The sequence below is a fragment of the Heteronotia binoei genome, chromosome 2 (genome assembly GCF_032191835.1).
Source record: "Heteronotia binoei isolate CCM8104 ecotype False Entrance Well chromosome 2, APGP_CSIRO_Hbin_v1, whole genome shotgun sequence".
NCBI classification, from domain to species: domain Eukaryota; kingdom Metazoa; phylum Chordata; class Lepidosauria; order Squamata; family Gekkonidae; genus Heteronotia; species Heteronotia binoei.
The window spans coordinates 52962551-52988182 of NC_083224.1; the positions used below are offsets into that span (position 1 = coordinate 52962551).

The following is a 25632-nucleotide window of genomic DNA, read 5'->3' on the forward strand; positions in this document are numbered from 1 at the left end:
GTTTTATTGTTGTGAGCCGCCCTGAGCCTGCTTCGGCAGGGAGGGCAGGATAGAAATCTAATTAATAAATGAATGAATGTTTTTATTTTTCTGAATGAGGGCTTGAAGGAAGGGAAGGCCAGTGAAGGGGATTCTTTTCAGTGACCTCTAATCACAGCATGCTCTTTCAACCACTCCCTTAGCAACCAATCAGCACAGAGGCCTGAGTGCTTCTCCATTTGATAACAGAAAGAGAAAAAGAATTGCATATTATTTGTCTTCTGAACATTAAAGAGCCAACCTTGGCTTTGGGACACCAACTAAATAGATGAGCTACCACTTTTCCCCCTAAGTTCTGGTTTTGTATGAGAAAATAACTACCACAAATCATCATTTATTCCTAGAGAATGACTGTAGACTGAATTTTTATGTCATAACTGGACTGTTGTAACTATTTCATAGTCCCTGGTATTATTGCAACAAGACACACAAATGTCCTAAAGGAAGCTGCAGATCCTGAAGAATGCTTTCAAATTACATCCCCATAACTCAGAAAGGCCTCTGGATGTACCAGTATTACTTCATAGGGTTTTCAGTCACTATTAACAAATAGGGATGTCCAACTGAAAATGTACATATGATCTAAACAACATCCATCCATAAATAGCAGAACTGTTCAGAATTAATCAATTAATTATCATACGGCATTATGTGTGCTATAGCCAGGAGATCCAAAGACTGTCTGGCAGTCTTAAGTTCTAACTCTTTTAGCATTGTGCATCACTAGGTGGTGAGCTAGACTTAATTTTTGGGGGGCTGACAGAGCTCTGAGAGCTGTGACTGATCCAAGGTCACCCAGCTGCCTTCATGTGCAGGGCTTCCAGTCCAAGAATTCTTCTGGTGCCCTGCTGTTTGGTTTCAGTTTCCCAAGCAGTGGGATGTGGGATGGGCTGAGGCAGAAAGAGTGACTCAACATTAGCAGACATGTGTGATACAGTGCTGGGAACAGGATAATCATGGTTGGAGTTTTTGTGCTCAGTGTTTCTAATTTCTGCCAATCATTTCACTATTTCAGTGGTATTCAGAAGGCTTTCTGATTTATTAAAAGACTATGTGGGTCCTGGTTGCTTGAGCTGTTCAGTGGTCTGAGTCTCTACACATACTTTACTTGCAGACATTGTGAAATAGTGCAGTATGGAGGAATAAAAAGGTGGAGACTATGGTCCCCTACTTTCACATGCAATAAGCAGTGCCAGCCAGCCTTTCAGGGAAGATGATAGGGCACAGTAACACAAAGGGTATCACTATCCGCTCCCATGATAAATAGGCAGCACCTAAAGGTAAGCATTCCAATGTGTTGATGCTCATGTTCCAAGCATGGGGTGAATATGAGTTTTGGAGGCATCTCTAATGATTGCATGGTTATAGGATGGGAGAGACTTGTCTTAGCAGTAGTATGTGCAAAAAGGATTTAGGGGTCTTAGTGGATCATACGCAGAACATGAGTCAACAGTGTGATGCAGTGGCTAAAAAGGCAAATGCAATTTTGGGCTGTATCAACAGAAGTATAGTGACCAGATCATGTGAAGTGATGGTATCACTTTCCTCTGCCCTAGTAAGACCTCACCTGGAGTATTGTGTTCACTTTTGGGCACCACATTTTAAGAAGGATATAGACAAGCTGGAATGTGTCCAGAGGAGGGCAACAAAGCTGGTGAGGGGTCTGGAGACCAAGTCCTATGAGGAAAGGTTGAAGGAGCTGGGGATGTTTAGCCTGGAGAGGAGGCGGCTGAGAGGTGATATGATCACCATCAAGTACTTGAAGGACTGTCATATAGAGGATGGCATGGAATTGTTTTCTGTGGCCCCAGAAGGTAGGATCAGAACCAATGGGTTGAAATTAAATCAAGAAATTAAATCCGGCTCAACATTAGGAAGAACTTCCTGATGGTTAGAGCGATTCCTTAGTGAAACAGGCTTCCTTGGGAGGTGGTGGGCTCTCCTTCCTTGGAGGTTTTTAAACAGAGGCTAGATAGCCATCTGACAGCAATGCAGATCCTGTGAATTTGGCAGAGGGGAGTACTTGTGAGTTTCCTGCATTGTGCAGGGGGTTGGACTAGATGACCCTGGAGGTACCTTCCAACTCTATGATTCTATGAATGGCCCATAGAGACATTGCCTAGAATTGTTGTATCATCTCAAACATGATGGCCTGAATCCTGCTGCAGCCTTCCTGCTGCAGCCCACTGATCCCTACAGAATTTTGTTCTGGGGATGGGGGTCAGGGATCCTCAGAGGGCAAAAGTAGGAGAAAGGATTGGCAAAAATTTCTCCTTTTCTTCTAATGGAAATACCCTTTTATTGTTGGAAACAACTGAAGAATCCTATCCAAGCCATTGCTTTTCAATGCCATCAGCTGCCAATAATCAGTGATCAACTAAAGAGGAAACAAATGACACACATGCCCATGCCACCTAGCCCAGAAGTGGCAGAGGGAGCTGTATTTCAGTTCTCCAGCTTTGCAGAAGGAGATGGTGACATGTAGAAAACAGTGTGGGTTGTTTTGAAGAACCTGAAAATAGATTGCCACTAACTAAATAACAACATCAACCCTTAAAAAAAAAGAGAGATGTCAAAATGTTCACATTCTCATTTCAGATTGTTACACCAGATTTGCACAGGGTGGAAATAGGTTTTGTGCCTCTGTACAGGTGTGTCTAGCACTCCTGTTGCCTTCCATTTTGCCACCACCTACAGGGAGATCAAAAATGCCAATTTCTGATTGAAAACACTATCTTCAACAACAATTCTCAGTTTATACCTGGCAACAAGAGCTTCTCAGCAGGTGGCATTTCAAAGCATTGCACAAAAAGGTTGCAGCTAAAAACAGTTCGTTTTAGGCAAACAGGTAATATGAGTATAAGCTCTGTCACTCTTCTACATGGGCTGCCTTAAACACTACAATATGTCAGCAGCTATGATTTGCAATACGTGTGTAAGGTCCGTGATCAAAATGTACTGGGCAAAATACAGAAATGCACTGAAGGTATGAAGCTGCCTTATGCTGAGTCAGACCATTGGTCTATCAGTTTCAGTATTCTCTATTCTGACTGGCAGCAGGTCTCCAGAGTCTCAGCTAGAGGTCTTCCACATCACCTACTACCTGATCCTTTCAGCTGGACATACCAGAACCTGGGATCATCTGCAAGCAAAATGGAGGCTCTACTAATGAGTGATAGCCACATTATTTTATACCCAAGGCCAACATGATGCCTTCCAGACTGCAGGCTACTCAGAGCTGTTCTCGTTGCATAAAGGGAAGGGAACTGTGCAGCAATATATGACATATTGCTTGGTGTAAATGCTGTTTATCTAGTTGTTCCCTTTGGGCACATTTAGGTTACATATACAGGACATTGGAAAGGAGCTTTAGTTCCCTGATAGTTATCATTGCAGGATCATCATAAGAACTGCAGTCAGATTGGCAGCACCAGATGTTCTTGGGGGGAGGAAGGTTCCCATCACAATTATAGAGTTGGAAGAGACCTCCAGGGTCATATAGTCCAGGGGTGGCCAATGGTAGCTCTCCAGATGTTTTTTGCCTACAACTCCCATCAACCCCAGCCATTGGCCATGCTGGCTGGGGCTGATGGGAATTGTAGGCAAAAAAAATCTGGAGAGCTACCGTTGGCCACCCCTGATCTAGTCCAACCCCCAGCACAATGCAGGAAACTCACAAATACCTCACAATACCTCCCAGAGTAGGAAGTGTGATCATGTTTACTATAATTTCTTCATTTTGAAGAAAAAGAAGAAGAAACTGAATTTATACCCTGCCTTTCACTAGCCGAAGGAGTCTCAGAGCAGCTTACAAATCTCCTTTACCTTCCCCTCCCCACAACAGACACCTTGTGGGGTAGATGGGGCTGAGAGAGCTCTCACAGAACTGCTCTTGAGCAGAGCAGCCTTGAGAGAACTTGTGGCTGACCCAAGGTCACATCAGCAAGTGCATGCAGAGAAGTGGGGAATCTCCCAGATAAGAATCCATGCACTTAACCACTACACCAGACTGACTAGGTGTGCTCCTTGCAATCCTGCTTCAGGATAGGAAGTGGCTGTGGTAACAAGCCCTTTGTCTTTCCTATGAAACACCAGTAAATGTTGTTACATCTGCTAAGACTGTGATCTTAACTTGTAGGTTTCTCTAGCTATTTTAGCTAAAGGAGAGCAAATTCACACAGTTGGAAGTGTGATCATGTTTACTATAACTCATACATATAGCCTTATCTGCACATTCCAAAATCCTGGCAAGTACAGGATCCCACAATCCTGGATACAAGCATACACAACAGGCACTTATATATTAGAGTGAATGCATGTGGGAGCTGGAACACCAGGTACAACCTTGCTTCCTTCCACTTGTGTTTTCTGTCCCTAGACTAACTTGCAAACAGCCCTATTAGTTCTCCTGAAGTTTTCTGGCACAGTTTTTTGTACATATCCTCTCACTTGGGGGCCCCAAGATTCAGCCCATGGTTTTATGCATGCAAAGTCTGTGTGCTGTATTTAAACTATGGGCTCTCCTCAGAATTCCTAATCAAAGGACTTTCTCTGCTGAACAACAGACATACATCTACATGCTGTTGCCCTTCCTGGCTCTTCTTCCGCCCAAGTGATGTTGGTAACCATATCAAAACCTCACAAGCCTGTAAAATCCTGCTGCTGCATGCCAGGTCAGTCATTCACAGGAAAAAAAACAGCAGCCATCTGGGCTTTACTCCTGGATGAGAGGGCTGACCTGGCATTTATCCCTGAGACTTGGCTGGAGGAGGGATAGGGTTGCCAGATCCAGGTTGGAAAACTCCAGGAGATTTGGGGATGGAGCTTGGGCAGGACAGAGACCTCGGTGGAGTACAAGGTCATAGAGTCCACTTTCCACAGGGGAAACAATGACCGATTTCCCACTCACCCTACACCACTCTGACATTCCTCTTTTCAGTGCAGCGTCCTTCCAATTTCCCACTATCTGTCCCGAGGCTTCATTTTGCATCAGCGTTTTTGCGCGGTAAACAGAAACCGCCAAAAACCAGTTTCTTGTTGCCACGCAAAAACGCCAACGCAAGATAAAGCCTGTCCCCATCTGTTGCCACCTTAGGCCAGTGGGGATCTTTTTTTGTGTGTTTTATTTCATTTGGCATTCCCTCAGGGATTGTTTTTCCTGTCCGATGTTTTGATCATTTTTAGGTTTTTGTATTTAAATTCTGGTTTTCTTGATATGTTTTTTGGTGATTTTAAATGCTTTTAGGATGCAATTTTATGATGTATGTTTTTAAATTCCTTTGCAACCTTGGCGGTCCTTATCAGGGCAGAAAGGCAGGGTATAAATTTTGTGAAAAGAAAGAAAGTTGAGATATTTAATCCAAGATTAATCCAGGATTAATCTGAGACTTTACACATGTAGCATTTGATTCACTACTGAACTATAATAAATTTCCAGGGATCTGGGTTAGAAGTTTCCATTCATTAATTTATTCAAACAATACCAAGGGCATTGTGTTACCACTTAATGTAATATCAACCAGTATATTAAAGATGAGCTCACAGTATAAAACTGCTGGGTCTGTAACTCTCTTTCATTTAAATGATAATAAAGCTAAAAGGAAAGAAGAAGATCCAGCAGGAAAGGTATTGCACAATGAGCTTGTTCACATGTTATGTTTGCACTGGAGGTAATTAGGATTATCCCTTAGGAAATCTTGTAGATTTTCTACCATGTCCTCACACTACAAACTGAGTAGTTTGTGATTTTAAAACCCTCACTACTCTGCGTGATCATTTGTGGCAATGCAATGGATGGGTTGCTTTTGGTAATAGGTGAACATGTTTAGATTTTGGTTACATATCGTGGAAGCAAAGCCCTGTGAATAAGTCTTTTGTGTTTTGCACAGCGCTCACCGCATTAGGTGCCTAATTTGATTTGGGACCTCAGTGCTGCTGTAACATACATTATAGCAAACATCATCATCACTTCCAGGGTTTTATTTTCAGCAGTGAGAGGCTTCACTGCAGAAAATAAAACACTAAGCAAAAACACCCACACACCTGGCTGTAGAATATCTGTTTTTCTTCCAGGAAAACTTCTAGTAGATCTACAGCAAACCCGCCATATTATTTGCAAAGAATTGCACAGGAAGTCTGTGGATAGGTAAGAAGACCTATCCCTGCTTCACCAAGCTCTTGCTAGCTAGCTTTAATTCAGGTCTGCAAACTAGAGTCACCGGCCTCAAGGTGGGGCCTGGAGTTCTCTCAGAATTACAACTGATCTCTGGACTACAGAGGTTAGTTGCCTTCAAGGAAATGGCAGCTTCAAAGGGTGGACTCCAGCCTCACATCTCTGCAGAGCATCCTTACCTCCCCAAACTCCACCCTCCCTAGGTACTACCTCCTAATCTCCAGGAATTTTCCAAGATGGAGTTAGCAACTGTACTGGAAATTAAATTAACATAGAACAAAGTAGGAGTCCAGTAGCACCTTTAAGACCAATGAAGTTTTATTCAGAATGTAAGGTTTCATGTGCATGCACACTTCAGATGCTGAATGAGATGCAGTGAGCAGAGCTACATACAGCTGGTAGACAATGGTTTAGAATGCAAAATGGTACAAAGTTAAAATACCATTTTGCATTCTAAACCACTGCCCACCAGCTATATGTAGCTCTGCTCACTGTACCTCATTCCTTGTCTGAAGAAGTGTGCATACACACATGAAAGCGTACATTCTGAATAAAACTTAGTTGGTCTTGAAGGTACTACTGGACTCCTACTTTGTTCTATTGTTTCAGACCAACATGGCTGCCCACCTGAAATCCACACAGTTAATGGATTAATTTACAAAAGCTTTAATCAGGGAGGGACAATTTTAACTGGTGGTTCTGATAGCTACTTACTAATTTTTTAAAAAGGGCTGTTAAGGATTTTGGAGTGTTTTTGCAGTAGGGAATAAAAAGATGGATTTACAACCATGAACAGTAACCAGTTTATTGTACTGTAAGTTATCTTGCACTGCCTTCAGTACACATCCCATTTGGAGATACTAAGGTTTTGATAATATGTAAATGTATTTAAATTTAATCAATCAATTAATTGACTAATAGGTTAAAAGGCAGATCACTCTAAATGTTGATAGTTCTACTTGAGGTCTCACTTGATGGCTGCACTTTGAACACTCATGGTGCTGCTTTATCATTTTTTTTTTGCTTATATCAGCATGAAAAGTTGTACGATGGGAATACTTTAATGTAGTACTTTCCCACATGTCAATGCTTTCCTTTGGAAGTGCTGGTGAAGGAAGTACTTCACCCAAAGAGTGACTAACATATGGAATTCACTGCCACAGGAGGTGGTGGCTGCTACAAGCATGGACGGCTTCAAGAGAGGATTGGATAAGCATATGGAACAGAGGTCTATCAGTGGCTATTAGCCACAAGGTATAGATGGAACTCTGTCTGGGGCAAGTGATGCTCTTTATTCTTGGTGCCTGGGGAGGGGGGGTGGCTTCTAGTGTCCTGGCCCTACTGGTGGACCTCCTGATGGCACCTGTTTTTTTTTGCCACTGTGTGACACAGAGTGTTGGACTGGATGTGCCATTGGCCTGATCCAACATGGCTTCTCTTATGTTCTTATGGTATCACTGTGGCTGATAATGCAGCACAGTAGTAATAGAGCTTCCAGGTGGCAAACCTTTCCTGCGTCTTCCCAGTTTGTATGGTAGCAGGATGGGCCTTTTTCCTCTGGGCTTTTTAAATCCAATGCTTGTCATACATATCAATGTCAGTAGAAAACAGCAGGAGTCCAGCAGCATCTAAAAGACTAACAAAATTTGTGGCAGGGTATGACTTTTTGTCATGAAAGCTCGCACCCTGCCACAAATTTTGTTAGCCTTTATGATTCTACTGGACTGTTGCTCTTTTCTAAAGCTACAGACAGACTAACATGGCGGCTACCGATCTTGATCTATATCAATATGCCAATTACCATTTAAATGACCATTTCACAAGCCAGGGTTGGATTTGGGGTTGCCACATTCCCACTGAGGGCAGGAGATCTCCACCCCCAGTAGGTCCTTTCTGCTACTCAACTGGATGATGGGGGAAAAAATGAGAAGTAAATGGAAGGGATATTGTCAGCATCCTGACATGCTAATGCCACCTTTGGAACAACCTGAATTATCATCAGTGCACCGCTGGTGACTTTATTAAGTTGCTGTCCAGCCTTCCCCCTCAACTGTGAGTCTTTTGCCAGTTGCCAGTGTTGTGCTGGCAGTCCTTGTGGGATTATCTGGCTGCTTTGGGCCCAACTAGGCTGCTTCTGGGCTTTTCTCAGATTGGCCAGAAGAATGTCTAAAAGAAAAGGCATGTCTTAAAAAAACACTGCCTATTAAAGGTACTTTAAATAGAGACTTTAAATAGGATGATGTTTTTATTGTACACATTACAGTGGGACAGTCTTTTGATATTTGTGTGAGTTGTTTTACTCTCATGGAGTGGAATGTCTGCTCTGTTAGTTAGCTGGAACTACAGACTGCATGAGCTCCCTTGTCCTGAAGCCAGTGGTTCTCCTCCCTGTATCTCCTTGCTAGTAAATGGGCATTGTTTTGAACACCCCCATCTTTTCTGAGTAAACCTAAGTGCAGAAATCTGAGTGAGTATTCTATTCCTGACATGCAGACAAACAGAAACATCACACTGTGGGGCACTGGTTAGGTCCTGGCTAGAGGTTAGCAAGATTAGTGCAGTTTGGATGATTGAGATGTATTATATCAGCAAGCATCCTGAGGTATCTTTGCAGGCAGAGTGGGAACCAAACCATATACTGAGGAATGACTGGTCCCAGGCCTAGGGATGGAACACTATCAGTGTTGGACATCTGTGCTGGAGATTACACACTGATCATCAGAGTTGGGAAAGTTGTCAGCAGGTCTTGGCATGTTTGGGTGTGAAGGCTAAGATAAGTGGGGAATGCCTAATTTATTGGTCCAACCTTGAATCTGGGGTGAGGTTACCCACATGCTGGCAACAATTTGCTAGCCTCTTAGGGAACCCATACTAAAGCTCATAGCACAAATGCTTGTATGCAGTAAAGGAAATATTGTGCAGCTGTATAAGATATAAGCAGTTTCTTTTCTATCAAACCGTCCCCATTCAAAACAACTCCACAGATGCCAGCTGCTATAAAACCATTTGTTCCAGTTTAGGTAGAATGTGCCTTGCTTCTGATCTTCATCCATTGATTTCCTTTGGGGTCATTGACTTTCCAGGCTGGCCTTGAAGTAACATTCTTGGGGAGTCTCCACAACCTTGACTAAATGGGCTGCACAGCCTTCAAGCGACTGTGAATTGGCTATCTCAGGGACTGCTGTGCTCCTAAAAGGCTGGGCAGCATCATCCATAATGTTCTTTTAAGGCTTTCTAGGGAATGCACAGCTTTTTAGCTGAGGCTGCAGAGCTTCCTCAGGCTTGTCCTTTTAGAACTCTCATTGGGGCTGTAGAGCTCTTTAGCTTAGATTGTTGGTTTTTCCAAGCATATTCATTTAGAGCTTTCCTGTGAGCTTCATGCCTTCAAGGCTGAGATGATCTCAAAACAGGCTTGAAACTATTGTTCATTTTGTTTCTTTTTTCTACTAGAAGTTCTACATTGTTAAGAGATCAGCTTTAAGTGAAAAACCACTACAGAGGAATATGCAGCTCTATCTGTCCTAGAAAGGTCATTCTCACAATTCCATAAAGACCTTCAGGTTTCTGAGATATTTTCTTAAGGATGCACAAGCAAAATTCTTACAAGTATATCTGAGAAAGGATACAAGAAGTCCTTACCTAGTGTCTGTCCAGCAAGCACTCTTCCATTTTCCCCCAAGACAGCAGCCCGTGCGTGCCTCTCATTTGAGTATTGTACAAATGCATAGCCTTTGTGAACGGAGCAGCCCACCACTCTGCCATACTTAGAGAAGATGGTCTCTACATCTGACTTTTTGACCACTGCTGTGTTGAGGTTTCCAATGAAGACTCTGGAGTTGATGGACTTGGGATCATTCTTGTTCGTGATGTTACTTGTCTGCACTTTCAGTGACATCTTGACACCTGAGAATCAAAGACAGGGAGGTCAGCAAGGCAGTGACACCCTACAGTGACAGTATGATGGGGGCTGTAAAAGAAGGAATATAGGAAGGATAACCCCAACTCAGCAGACAATTCAGTGGGTTTGGGATTGGTGAAAACAAAGGTGGTGTACTGAATTTGTTTATTTATAAGAGTCAGGCCTTGAATTCATCAGGAGCTCACAGGAGTACGGCTCAGGAATCTTTCTAATGGTTCCCCCTCCTCCTCCCCATCTTGTCCATTGAATAGTAGGTGCAGCGGCATAACAATCCCTGGATGAGCTCCACCAACTATTTTTCTGCAAAACGACCCATGATAAGATTTATACCCTACCTTTCATAAAAAAACATAAAAACCAATAAAATCATTTAAAAAATTAAAACCAAAGCTAAAATACACATAAACACAATTAACGAACTCTACTTGCCAGACAGATTCCATGTAGCAATAAATAACAGAACATCAAAAGCAACAGTTTCATGCCATCTTAAAGACTCACATGCTTATTATGGGAAACAACCTTGCCAGGGCTCTGAAAAGACCCAGATCTAACTTGAGGTTTACAGCATTGGAGCTCTGGAGAGTGTTTATTTAGAAAGAGGTCCAATAAGTGTCACAGAGATTTAACTACCTCTTTCGTTTGTTTCCTTTCTGCTGAGTAAGAGGAAACGGTGTTAAATAGGCTGAAAGCTAGAGATTTTACTCTTTACCTTTAAATCCGCTGATGAAGCAAGAGACTGGCTGTGCAATCCACTGATTGCAATTGGCTTAGACTGGAGTAACTCTGCATAGGATTGCACTGTAAGCACCTTTGGCCTCTCTTGTTCATTGCCATTTTGAGTTTTCTCACCTGCTGTGCAGAATACGAAGACTTTTCTGCATTACAGAAACTGGAAGAGTGGATGAAAATAGGCAGAGGGCACTTTCTTTGTTCATTACTTTATCTCCTGACTTCTTTATTTTGAAATTTGGTTACAGGTTCAGTATCAGTGCTGGTGATTGTATGTTTTTTTAATTGCTTTTTTACTTGTTGGATTTTGTTTTAGTGGCTCCTGTTTTTATGCAAAGTGTAATGTTTGTTTTAGATGCTACAGGATTGTTGCATTTATCAGTTAATTTTTGTTCTTTTTATTGTCAAAAGCCACTCTGAATGTTATTTGAATAACAAAAAGGAAGGTTTGAATTAAAATAACAAATAGAGAGGAAAGGTAAAGAGCAGACCTTCACATTGCAGCCCAGGGACCCAAGGAACAATCTAGTCTCCCATCCTCCCCAGTATGCATGGAACCAACATTTCAGAAGGACACAGAGGTCTTCACAATGAGCAAGCACATCACAGGAATGTTTCTAGATTACTACCACAGTATGGAGAATTCCAGAAATAGACTCCTAAACAAGGAAGGTGTTGGGATGAGATATAGACTGTACAGGTACTACATTTTTAACAACCCCAAACAAGAGACTATCACTGACCCCTCATCTGCCTTCAGATTCTCTCTCCAGATCCCTGCCTTGTTAGATACTCCTCTTGCAAGGCTGGAGGAAGGAGATGACAAATGGAAAGGATAGCATTAATTCTTACAACTCAAAGTCCTTGAGGCATATCATTGCAGCCTATCTGGGAGACAAGAAAATGGTGTCTAAAACCTTCCTGTCCCTAGAGTTAAGTACTCCCCTTTCCTCCTAGCCTTTTTCTAGGTTCTATTGGCCAGAGTCAACCCACAGATTATATCCATCTATCTAGTGAATTTTATCTCATTCTTCTTTCAAGATTCACCCTTCCCCATCTGGAGACATTGCCCATGTCCATGTTAACCTTGAATGTTTTCCATTTTATACTAGTTTGTACCTCTAAAGCATTAGAGTATTCACTGCAAGATTCTGCTGTCAAAGCAGCCTTGTCTCCCTGCCACTTCGATTGCATATGGCCACTGTGAGAAGGACCTGAACCCTTTTCGATATGCAGAGTGCCTTGGAATATCACTGGGCATCTAAAATTCACCTTTCCTGCAGCTCTCATACCATATGAATTATTAATGCTCCCAGATCAATCTGAATAGATTTGTATGTTGCATCCACAATCTAGACAGAGCACACAGCCAGACTTTCAGCTTCCATTTCCACTTGCACAATGTGAACACAATCAGCACCAGAGGGCTTAGGTCTTAAAATCAGCCTCATGAAGTAATATTTTGATGATTATCCTTCCCCAGGTTTCTGAGTATCCTGGGCTAAATTCTTTGACCAGGGATCCTGGAGATTTTTTGCCATCTTCTGGGCATGGAACAGGTCACTGGGTATGTGTGTGGTGGGGGCAGGGGGTAGAGGTATTTGTGAGTTTCCCGCATTGTGCAGGGGGTTGATGACCTTGGAGGTCTGTTCCAACTCTATGTTTCTGAGATTCTATTTTTCTTTCTTAAGCTCAGTGAGACAGACTGGTGTTACCAATTGTGTATATGAAAATGTAAAGTGGACACAAGATGGTGGTATAGTGTGATCAAAAACTACCATGAAGGAAGTGATATGGAGTCAGGCTAGAATGCTTACTGAAGCTTTAATATTTTGCTTGACAATTTCCAGCATGGACTAGCTTTTCCATGATAGCAAAGAGTGACAATGAGCATGGCAACAAGCAGGGCCAAAAAGAGGTTTTTGATACTTCGATTTCAGGACAGAGATGGGTGATGTGAGCACAGGAATGAGATGAGAATGATATGTCAAATTTCTCATGCCTGCAAGTTCAGCTTGAAAAAGCCGCTTATGCTTATAAAACCTGCAAGTATTTTTGTGCCATTTTCTGTTTCCTTTTGTGAAAAGCACTAGTTAGCATGAAAATATCTTCCAACAGAAAGCAAAATAAATCAGGAATACCAGCATTGAAAACAGGCAAAATAGCAACATCTTTTTTTTAAATAAATTGCATAGTTGTACATCTGCAGACAGTTGAAATTATTTTGTTGCCCTAACTATGATTCTCCTGTAATCTCCAAAATCCATGCTGCTGTAGCATTTGATTAGGTCTTGATCCCATATTATACTTACAAGAAATATTCACCTAATAATGTTCTAGAAACTCCCCAACAAAGGATGGAAAGCACTCCCCCAAGTATTTTGCTGTCTTGTTCCAATAGTTATTGTTCTCGGTCAACATTTTCACTTGCATTTTTACAGATCCTGTATATCTGTTTGGCCTTCAAAGTTTATTCCCAAGTTTCCTCTGCCTGAGTAAAGAACCACAGTTTCTGACAAAGAGACAAGTCCACACATATTCTAGCAAGCAATGGATGTTCTTCTCTTTCCTGCTTTGAGTGGATACTGCATTAATTCCTTTCACAGCAGGTCTGCATCGGGTGCCATATTCTAGTTACACAGTCTCCATCTGGACAATGAGTTATCACTGAATTTCAGACTCCGATATGTTTTCATTCTGTCTTGTCATCCCTGTTCTCATGACAAGCTGAAATAGAAGTGTGGAAGGGAGTGAGTTATTTCTCACTCCAGGAGTTCCAGTTTTCATCAAGCTTTGACCTGATTGATTGCAAAAACCTCCCGGTCACTTGTTAAAACCCCTAGTGAATGTGTTGGTTTCCATTCCAAACTCAATGAATTATAGTTTGCGCTAGCAAAAACATTAGCCTGCTTCTCTCCAAAATGGGAGCAGTGGTACTCTCAGCTATATACATAATGACAGGGAAAAACTCATATTGCATTGCTAGCTAATGGGGGACATGCTGAGGTTTATAAAAATAATGCATGGCAGATAGAAAGTGGATAGAGAGAACTTTTTCTCCCTATCTTATAATGCTAGAGCTCATGGGCACACAATGAATATTCAAGAAAGACATTATAATATACTTCACTCAAAGAATTATTGCCTTGTGGAATATATTGTCTTTGGGTGTTGTAACAGCCAGTATTGCAGCTGGTTTTTAAAAAGGAACTGATATGAAGTTTAGGAAGGGCAGTCCATCCGTGGCTATCACTAAATGGAATCTCCATGATCAAAGATGGTAACTCTTCAAGTACCAGTTCTGGAGAGCAATGACATATGGAGGCTTTAGCCTCTGTGATCTTCTTGCCAACACTGCTGAATTTCAAACAGCTATAACAAAGCCCCCTATCCTGAGGCAAGGAAAGGCATCCATGTTTAACATTAACATCTATGGGAAAGGTAATAGGCAAGATTCCAAACAATAAAACAGACCCTACCACAGTCGCTTAACTTGAAAAAGAGTAGCATAAGGAAGAGGCAGACTAACAAGGCAAAGGTATTTGGTGGCACAAGGTGTCTAGACAGACAGGTAGGTTTGCTTGCTTGGATGAGGGGTTGGGGTTGGACAGCAGTGGACAGCAAGGGGGTGCAGACTGCAAGTGCAAATTTGGAATGGCAGGACAGGCATTAAAAGGAGAGGAAAGCAAAGTAGTACCTCATATCCTTCAGCACTGGTGTACTTCAAACATTGATGTAACCCAAGTGGATACTGCCTGCACTCAGTCAAAAAAGTCTAGAGCCCATCTCCCCCTCATCCTAAGGAACACTCTGCCCTCTTTCTTATAAGGAAAATATCTGAGTTGTAAAAGTGAAACCAATAGAAACAGAGAATGCATTCACACTCTACTAAATAATGTGTTTTGCAACTGGCTTTTACTGTGTAAGAATAGCAAAAACCCATTTGCAAAACACATTATTTAGTTTAGTGTGAATACACTCAAAGACTGCAATAATGAAAGAAACCAGAACAAAACAAAAGAAAATCATGGGGTTTTTTTCCGTAGGCTGTTTAGATGGGGAATTGGTTTCATTTTCATATTAATTATAGTAATTACAAACCATCTCTTTTTTATAATTATTGTAATAAACACAGGGCCGTAACTGGGCGGGGGCCGTGGGGGTGGTGCCCCCTCCTAAATCTGCCAGACACACCTCTTCTGGTCCCCCAACCTCTCTCCTCTTGTTTATGCTTCATTAATTAAATTAGCGTTCCCCAACACGCCTTCAGAAAAAACTCCTAGATATGAGTCTGAATAAAAGAACACATGTCTCATGTTCTGCATATAGAAGACCCAAAGGTCAATCATAAGCATCTCCAGTTAAAAGATTTTAGGTAGCAAGAGTTGGGGTAATGATTTATCTCTCCAACTTTTTAAAAATAAATGCTATCTCACATTCTTTCTCTCTGGACTGCAAACTTGAGCAGGGAAGCAGCAGGGGCAGAGGAGGTGTTTAACTAGGGTTGCTAAGTGAGGTCAACAAGCAGGTGGGGGGACTCACCAGGCAATTCTGGGAGGAGGGAGGGAGGCTCCGGGAGAGGGAACTCCAAAGTGAGTTCCAGGTGAGCTACCACTGAACTTAAAGGGATGCTGTGCCTTTTAAATGCTTTCCTTCCATTAGAAATAATGGAGGATGGAGACACCTTCTTTTGGGCTCATAGAATTAGACCCCTGGTTCAATCTTTGTGAAACTTAAGAGTTTTTTTTTTTAAATGAGAGGTTCCAGCAGCGATGCTGATTATACCATATGCTCTATTGTACCCTTTGGGAATTGGTCTTCACAGGGTATAATAGAATGCCCAGCAGCTATTCCCCCTCCCCTTTCTGATAGCCCAAAGTGGGGAGAGAGACTCCAAACCAAGTGATAGTGTGTCCCCAGCTGGGGATTGGCAACCCTATGGTTAATCCTTCGTCCTACATCTTTTTTTCTCTCATCTACTATCTCAAGTTGCTCTATGTACCATTGGTGAAAAATACAGGATAGAATGGGCACTTGCATCTCCCTTCTCCCAATATCATATAACAGCTGAGGAAGTATTTATAATGGGGAATGTATTAATTCAGCTAAGGGACTGCCTATGCTTCAATACAGAGGGCTGGATCCCACAGAAAAGTTCTCTGGAGTTAACAGAATGGATTTTTCCCTGCTTCCTCATTCCTTCAGTAGCTTGCTATTTGTCTGAGATAACCCCTCTGAGGCTGGGAAAGTGGGGGGCATGTCATGAACAAAAGTGGCTGGAGCAAAAAAGGGAGATTTGGGTGAAATCATCTTCAAATGGCAGAGCTTTGCTTCACTTTGCACCCCCTCCTTCCTTTTGGCCCTCTCCCTTTACTAGAGGCTTAATGTGTGGAAATGGGCAGCTGAAGCTTTTCATGGCATGGCAGTAAATAACATTTCATTAAGTCTGTACTGAAGGGACGGAACATTTCCCCCCTCCAGGCAGTTGGCAACCTTATGACGATATATGCTTTTCAAATCTCTCTCTCTTTCTCTCTCTGTGTGGAGTAACTAGCCTTAAGATATCTGGAAAGAAAAAGCTGACCTGTAAACTGGCCTATCTGTGCTGTAAACAACTTTAAAATGCTACATCCCTTTACATGGTGCTCATGCCCTGCAGTGCTGGTTTCTCGTAGACTCCCTGTGAAGTTGTAATGTTTAAATGAGTCTCTTCTGTACATTTGGTGCAGTGTTCAGGGCCTGGCAAGGATTTCTTCTTGCACAGCAGGGGCCGCTGTTCTATTGGGAACACCCAGCCTGACTGTCACATGCAGCTGAGAATGTGGTTTCATTCTTTATATCTCCCTGGGCCCCTGAAAACTCCAGCTGTACCTGGGCGAAGGCAGCTGTGGCTCCTCCTTCCTGCCTGGTCTCTTCTTGGTCCTGTCATCTGCCTACTGCCTCACCTTCTGTAGCTTGCAGATGCTGAGGTAGTTTGGAAGTTATAGGGTTGCCAGCAGGCCTAGGAAGAAATGTTCTTTCCCTTTAACAGAAGTTTAACTAGGGTTGCCTACAAGCCTGGAGCAAAATGTCCTGTCCCTTTAATTAAGGCTTAATCTGTGGAAATGGCCAGTTGAAACTTTTCATTGCATGGAATTAAACAATATCACCTGGTAAAATAGCACCCTATTAAATCTCTTATTAAAGGGATAGGAAATTTTTCTCCAGCCTAGTTGGCAACCCTTACTAAGCCTTACTATTAAAAGGAGATGACATTTTCTCAAGGCCTTATGGCAACCCTCAGTTTAATGCATTCAAATTGAAAGCAGAAACTTTTCATAGCATGGAAGTAAATAATATAATCTGGTAAATAACATCCCTCTAAGCCTCTATTAAAGGAACAGGGCACTGTTCTATTGACCTGCTGGCAACCCGATGACTGTGTCTGAAGAAGCAAGCCTCAGCAAGTCTACTTGGAAACAAATCCCATCAAATTTGATAAGACTCACTTCCAGATAAGTGCATTAGGGTTGCCAGGTCCTTCCTAGTCCCCAGTGGGGGACTTTGGGGGGCATTTCTGGAGGGAGAGGAGACATTTCCCAATGCAATGACATCACACAGAAGTGTTCTCATTGTGCTGGGGGTATGCCACATGCCTGCACTCCAAGCCATGAATTCGCCACTTGGAGTGCAGGTGTGTCCCCCTCGCTTCTCGCCAAAAAGCATTTAAAGGGTCCCTTGAAATGCTTTTGACAAGAAGCGGGGGCTGCATGTGCCTGCACTCCAAGCAGCAAATTCACTGCTTGGAGTTCAGGTGTGCGGCTGGTGGCTGCCCCTCTCCCTCCCCCCCGCAAGATTTAAAGGGCCCTCTGGCTGACTGGCAGGTCACGTGCTCCTGCCAATATGCTGGAGGGCCCTTCAAATCTCGCAGGAGGGAAGGGAGAGGGGTGGCCACCGGTGGTTACTGTTGGGAATGGGAGTTGGGGCAGGGTTTTCCCATCAGCTAGCTGGCTGGTGGTGGGCAGGAGTCCACAAAATCAAAGGAACCCCACCCCCACTTGGGGACTGGCATCCCTGGTGTATAGTTGGTCTCATCAGTGCCTGGATGGGAGCTCTCCTGGGGATCACCCCCATCCATTATTCATTAGATGCATGATAGAAGAAAGACGGGTTATAAATGCCATGAATACTTGGGAAGACTGGGTGGGAGAAGCCATGACTGCCTTTCCCGCTGCTTTAACTAGGGGCTAAAAGGCCAATGTTCAGTGCCCAAGGCAAGCAATAGAAACCCCAACCTTGCCAAGAGGCTGCCAGCCTGTGTTCCTTCCAATGGGTGTCCACAACTACAACATCAGAGCTATTACAAACTAGCAGATGGCAAATATACTACAGCAATCTGGTTGGTTTAATTTATGAACAGAGATTGTTTGGGTTGGATCTTGATTGAATTTTTGGCTATACACCCCTAATCTTGCCAGTACATTTGAGTGCTCTGTGGGGAAAGATCTTTCTGCAATTACAGGAATAGCATGCTGGGGGACATCTTCTCCTTCTCCTTGACATACTGTTTTTCTATGTGAAGACAATGAAAAGACATGGGGGAATTTCAGATCTGCGATTAAGAGGGGGCACTTTGTGGAGTTTTCTGGAAATTGTGAACTTCTGAAATACTGCTTATGTACTGTTGGCTTTCTGATTTGATGGTCTTTAAGGTACTAGTGGACTTGAATCTTGTTCTTCTACTGCAGACTAGCACAGCTACCTAACTTGAACAATTAAACACAAAATTGCTTACCCCCACCACCCAAGGCAACATCAGGGCAAAGTAGTTTTGGTTTCTCTAATTAACACTAGCAGAGCCACTCTGAGAACTTGCTTGAAGATGACATGCTCTCAAAACAAATCACCACCAATCCAGCCTTGCTGAACAGACAATATGTGGCAGGAAAGTCCTGTGACCACAATTGACTCGAACCATCTCCCTGCCTATAGAATATATTATGAATATCTATTTATAAGAGAAAAAATCATCAATGAATTGGTACAATTAACTGGATAATGTCTTGCAAATTAAAAAAAAAAAAACAGGGCTGTGGTTAATTGAACTTGCTAGTGCTGGATTTGCCAACAATATGAATGTGAGTAGGCATGAGCCACCTGCTGTGTGTGGGAAGTCTGCAGTCTGCATGGAAATGGCATGGAGTTGCACTGTGCCCTCATTTCTTGGAAGAAGCGCCCAATCAGGTATGTGTTTAATGTCAGTCATTAACACCCATTTGGCTAGACATTTCCGGGTGAAGGGCGTTCAAAAATGCTATTTAAATCCTTGTTAGCATTTTATGCAGGCTTGTTTTAACTTCCCATCTGTTCAGATAATGCCTTCTTATCCTTTCTCCTCTAGGCTATTCTCACAGATTCAGGTATGTGGATTCCCATCTTTATCATTAAGCCTGAGAAGAGTGGATAGGAAAAAAACCCTCTCTAAATAAGTCCGGCTTCATTCTCTATGCTATGCGTCAAAAGAAGTTAAATGCCAGCATCTCAAGTGCCAGCTTTAAGAAAGCCTTACTCTCCTGTTTGTCTAAATACTTCCCAAATTCTAATGGTCTCTGAACAATGATATTTACAAAAGCTCTGACGCAGATGGTTCTTACTGTAAACAATAACATCACCACTGGTGGTATAATGAGCTCTAAGCATGTGGAACTACCATGTGTCGCAAGAAGCGATTGTGAGAGCTGTCACTGAAATGTTTTCAAAGCTGAATTTCCCCCAGACTGTGTAATCTGTGTGGGCCCTGGGCAAGAGGGCTGAGCTTTAATCTCAGTGGCTGAATTTCCCACAGAATTGCTGCCCTGAGACAACTGGGCAAGCCTCAATGTGGCATTCCTCTAGGACTTGGCATCTCTACTTACTACTTCGGATGCAGAAATATCCAAAGGATGTAAATCAGTTTGGAAAATGACAACTTTTGGGTGGCCAACCAACTTGTCTTTTAGTGGCCCGTCCTTTAAAACCAGGTCTTGAGAGGTAACCAGTACTGTGAGGGATAAAAATCCAAGCCATTTTATGCTCTTTCAGTCTTCATCCATAAACTATGATCTGCCAGATTCTATCCAGCTTCCCTGCTGGGTTTCATACTAGACTGGGGCTGAGCTGACAATCTCCTCCAGGCTTCAACCTTAAGTCATCTAGTTCTGCTCATTTATAAAACATTTACAAAACTGTTTTGTAAAACATTATGGCCTGGATTCCCTTCCACTGGCTTTGCCTAGAGGCTATTATTATTCACAATCAGAAGCTGTTAATCAGAAAAGGGGATAATTAAGAAGTTGGGGAGCAGAAAAACACATGGAGTAAGGGCTGCCAAGACTTACCAGAAGCCTCTAGGGAGGTAATCTGTCTGGATTTAACATACAGATCTCACCAAGCATCTGATCAAATAAATCATATGACTCCCCAATTTCACAGGCCCCAAGATCTAGACCTCCCAGAATTTTGCCCCCCTAGTCCCCCTCTGCTGGTAGCCCTGTATGAGAAAGAAGAAGAGGTTAAAAAGAGGATTAAAGATGGATCACAAGAAGAGGTGCCAAAAGAAAAAAAGAGGTAACCTGGAAGGCAAAGACCTTTGGGGGTGGAAACTTAGGAAAGTTAGATAATTGAAAGATGGGCATGACAAGCATGTAAAAGACCTGGGTAGTATGGGAGAGAAGAAAGGTTGCTGAGAGGTGCAGAGAACAATATATACACTCAAAGTGATTTGAGTAGTGCACCCCTGACTCTCATACCAATACAACATGGAATTGCTTTTCTGGTTTATTAGTTTACTCTTACTTTTCCCTCTCACATCTTCATACTTGCCTGGTCACCTTGCCGGGAAATATGATTATTGTACTTACTGTAGGATACTGTTGGCCTTAAAAGAATCCTAGAGTTAATGCAAGACAGCAGCAATACAAGCTTCTAAGCCAGTTCTCTCACACTCTTAGAAATCTTGGTGGAATTCTACTGTAAGATCCCACATTATAGACATTCCAGTTTTGTGATCAATAGCTGCTGTGGTTGTAAAAACTGAGGAAATGGGCCTTTTCTCTAAAAAAAAAATTGCTTCTTTAAATTAACATTAATGTCACCATGACTAACATGTGCAAGCTCCTGGAAATATTCCACTAGTTATGTGTAGGACTGAGAGAAAGTCTTTGGTATTAGAATATGGCAAGCAAAAAAAAGAAGTGCCTGAGTTTCTGCAGCTGGTGGGGCTCCAAAATCAGGCTGGTTTGTGGTATGTGTGTATGTGTAGACTGATTCACTTTTGCAGGTTAGATCTATCCGGAAGTTCACCTCCTTCACATGGTCAACCTGTACCCTTGTAAATAAACATGTTTCAAAAATTCCCAATAGCTTCATCAGCACTCTCTGATTGCAAGATATCAGCCCTGTAAAAATAACCTCTGGAATTTGCTACCACTTGGGAAGCAGGGGATGTGGAAGAAAAATTAGACTCAGATGCCTTCTTCATAGCCATGTTAAATTTAATGGAGTTTCCATGATCAGTGGATTTTGATGGCAGTTTGAGGAAAACATCAGATTTACCTCTGAGCATCTCATGTTAGAAATAGAATGCTATGCTCAATAAATCCACTGCCCCTTCTAACCATACCATCATTAATTCATGTACACTGGTGTCAGAATATAAGAACTTTTCCAGAATCTGAAGTTAGTGTTTTCTACATTGTGGTTTGAGGAGTTTGGGAACAATGTTGTGCTTTCATCAAGAAAATCCTTGATTGTTTTTAGCTCCAGGGCAATTAACATTCTGAAATCTTGCAGTGTCATTATTCAGAATGTCAAATTATGAAGTCTTAAAGCTACAAAAACTATGTTGCAGTGCAAAATGGGGAAAATAGGCATACAGAAGAACAATTCTATGTCTATAACTGAACTGAGAAATTAGCATACAGGACCTATGGCTAAAATCTAAGACGGCAAATGTGTGTGTGTGTGTAATGTCAAGTGCCGATATTTCCCAATAACAGAGTCCTTTTGTTTTGAATCGAAAGATAAGTTTATTGTAAGAAACTCAGGAGCTTTTCCAAGGACATAAGCCTTGGGAGAATGGAGTATCAACAGTTACACAGTTGCTATATAGGATAGCATCAAAGGTTATATTACAGATGCATACTTGAGTCACGGGTTCAAAGGTTACTAAGCAACTATCTATCCATACTAAGGCATCTTAGGCTATTGAAAACATCAGAAACATTCTCACACTTATTTGTGAACAGATAAGTCTGTGTGAAACCGGGGGAGGCCACTTTGAGGTACCAACTGCCAGCCTATAATCAGTTCAGAATCAGTTCCGCAGGGCTTGCAAAACCTTTCTCTTTCAGCTTGCCTTTAAGACAGAACCTGGCTAAATTGAAATTGACCTGTAGCCATCTAGCCATCTTAGGTATGATTGTGATCTATAGCACCTTATAGCACCTGTTTATCTATTTTAATTAATTTATATAATTGAATTGTATTTTAAACTCTTGTTTACATTGTATTTTATTCTAATCATGGTGTTCCATGTCTGTGAACCTCCCTGAGCCCGCCTTTGGCGGGGGAGGGCGGGATATAAAAATAAATTTACTTTACTTTACTTACTTACTATAACATAAACATCCCAGGGCCAGATGTTTTTGCTACGTGCCCTCTGGGTTGTAAATAATGGAGGAGAGCTGGAGAGCTGGCTCTCTACATAATAAAATGTGGTCCAGAAATGAGCGCGCTTGACAGTAAAGTGACATCAAGTTGCAGCCAATTTACGGTGACCCTAGGGTTTTCAAGGCAAGTGATTAAGCAGAGGTGGTTTGGCATTGCCTTCCTCTGCAAAGTCTTCCTTGGTGGTCTCCCATCCAAGTACCAACACTGCTTCATTTCTGAGATTTGATAAGACTGGGCTATACTATGCCATTCCACATCCCAAGAAGGCAAATAGACTGAAGAAAAAACGTAGGCAGAATTCTTCCTGTGGTTTTCCAAATACCTCAGGCATTACATGACTACTAAACAAATAAGTTATCATCCTTCCCTTTTCTGAACATTTCACAGAGTTTTTGTGAAAATAAGACAGTAATCATTTCACACCAGTTAGGACTCCCCTCACTGTGACAAGTAAAAAAAAATTACATTAACCAATTGTGTATTAATATTTCACGCTTCACATAATTACATTGTAGCGAAGAGAGTATTACATATTGTATACAGATTAACGGCAACATCCTATCAGCCATACTGGCTTATTGTTCCTTTCATCAGGGAAACACGTGCAAATAGCTTGGAATTGTGCTGCATGATCCCTTGTCTACCAAATAAAGCTGCACACAATAATCCAAAAGAAAATCGGCTGTGAAAAAGAGCAGTGGTTCTATGCCATGTTAATCTACTGCAGCCCAACCAAGAAAAAAGTCTGGTAGTCTCTCAAGACTTCTTTTCATTTTAATGCTGAATGGTGACTCGCATGCCACACCACCTCAGCCCAGAAGACAGTGGTACTGGTGTATGAGCTTTCTGTGCATTTGGGATGTCTTTAATATACTTTATATTATTTATATTGACCATACAATATTTTATTGGATATTTACTATACTATTCTTGTACTTATTCTAATCAATATAATAATACATTGTTGTAAACTGCTTTGAGCTCTTAACTGAAAAGTTATAAAAAATAAAATACATAAATAATGGCTGCCTATGGTAGATATTCCCTCTCACGGATTGCTGCCTTGACATGGTCACAGGGCTTGCGTGGTTCAGTGAGGCTGTGGGCTATGCCATGCAGGGCCCCCCAAGATGGACAGACCACAGCTGAGAACCCAGACAAAATGTGATCCACTGGAGAAGAAAATGGCAAACCACTTCAGTATCCTTGCCAAAAAAAACCCATGGACAGTAACAAAAGGCTAAAAAGATATGGCTCTGGAAGATGAGCCCCTCAGGTCAGAAGGTGCCCAATATGTTACTGGGGAAGAGCAGAGGGCAAGTCCAAGTAACCACAGAAAGAGTGAAGTGACTGGGCCAGAGCTGAAAGGACTCTCAGCAGTGGATGTGTCTGATGGTGAAAGGAAAGTCCGATGCTGCAAAGAACAATACTGCATTGGAATGTGGAATGTAAGATCTATGAATCAAGGTAAGCTGGATGAAGTCAAACAAGAGATGGCAAGACTGAACATCGACATCTTGGGAATCAGTGAACTAAAATGGACAGGAATGGGTGAATTTAACTCAGTGGATCACTACATCTATTATTGTGGGCAAGAGTCCCATAGAAGAAATTGTGTGGCCTTTATAGTTAACAAGAGAGTGAGGAAAGCAGTAATGGGATACAATCTCAAAAATGACAGAATGATCTTGGTTCGTATCCAAGGCAAACCATTCAATATCCCAGTAATCCAAGTCTATGCCCCAACCACTGACGCAGAAGAGGCTGAAGTGGACCAGTTCTATGAAGATCTACAACACTTTCTAGAATTAACACCAAAAAAAAGATGTTCTCCTCATCATAGGGGACTGGAATGCGAAAGGGGGAAGTCAAAAGGTAACTGGAACAACTGACAAGTTTGGCCTTGGAGAACAAAATGAAGCCAGATGAAGGCTAATAGAGTTTGGTCATAGCGAACACCCAAAAAGCGACTCTACACATGGACATCACCTGATGGGCAACACAGAAATTAGATTGATTATATACTCTGCAGTCAAAGATGGAGAAGCTCCTTACAGTCAGCAAAAACAAGACCTGGAGCTGACTGCAGCTCAGATCATGAGCTACTCATTGCAAAATTCAGTCTTAAACTGAAGAAAACTGGGGAAGCCATTAGGCCATTCAGGTTTGACCTTGATCACATCCCTTATGAATATACAGTGGAGGTGAAGAATAGGTTTAAGGAACTAGAGTTGATAGACGGAGTGCCTGAAGAACTATGGATGGAGGTTCATGACATTGTACAGAAGGCAGCAGTCAGCACCATCCCAAAGAAAAAGAAATGCAAGAAAGCAAAGTGGCTGTCTGATGAGGCCTTACAAGTAGCGGAGGAAAGAAGGAAAGCGAAAGGCAAAGGTGAAAAGGAAAAATTCACCCAACTGAATGCAGATTTTCAGAGAACAGCAAGGAGGCTTTCCTGAAGGAACAATGCAAAGCAATAGAGGAAAATAACAGAATGGGAAGGACAAGAGATCTCTTCAAGAAAATTGGAGAAATGAAGGGAATGTTTCATGCAAAGATGGCCATGATAAAGGACAAAAATGGTAGAGACCTAAAAGAAGCAGAAGAGATCAGGAAGAGGTGGCAAGAATACACAGAAGAATTATATAATCAGGATCTCAATGACCTTGACAACCATGACAGTGAAATCGCTGACCTCAAGCCAGACATCCTGGAGTGTGAAGTCAAATCGACTTTAGAAAGCATTACTAACAACAAAGCAAGCGGAGATGACGGTATCCCAGTTGAGCTATTCAAAGTCCTAAAAGATGATGCTGTTAAAGTGATGTACACATTATGTCATCAAATTTGGAAAATGCAACAGTGGCCACAGGATTGGAAAAGGTCAGTTTATATTCCAATCCCAAAGAAGGGTAATGCAAAAGAATGTTCAAACTATTGCACCATTGCACTCATTTCACGTGCCACCAAGGTCATGTTAAAGATCCTACAAGCTAGGCCTCAGCAGTATGTAGATCTGGAACTACCAGAAGTTCAAGCTGGGTTTTGGAGAGATAGAGGAACTAGAGATCAAATTGCCAAC

At 42.1% G+C, this 25632-nt stretch overlaps 1 protein-coding gene across 3 annotated transcripts in view; it reads right to left on the reverse strand.

Moving 5' to 3' along the window:
• RALY (RALY heterogeneous nuclear ribonucleoprotein) overlaps positions 1 to 25632 on the reverse strand; it is a 384646-nt gene that overhangs the window by 45246 nt on the left and 313768 nt on the right. For all 3 annotated transcript variants that reach the window (XM_060230996.1, XM_060230995.1, XM_060230994.1), the window contains one exon: positions 9851 to 10114. In XM_060230996.1, coding sequence (XP_060086979.1) covers positions 9851 to 10106 — 256 coding nt within the window. In that variant the 5' untranslated portion in view covers positions 10107 to 10114. The remainder of the gene's footprint in view (positions 1 to 9850; positions 10115 to 25632) is intronic.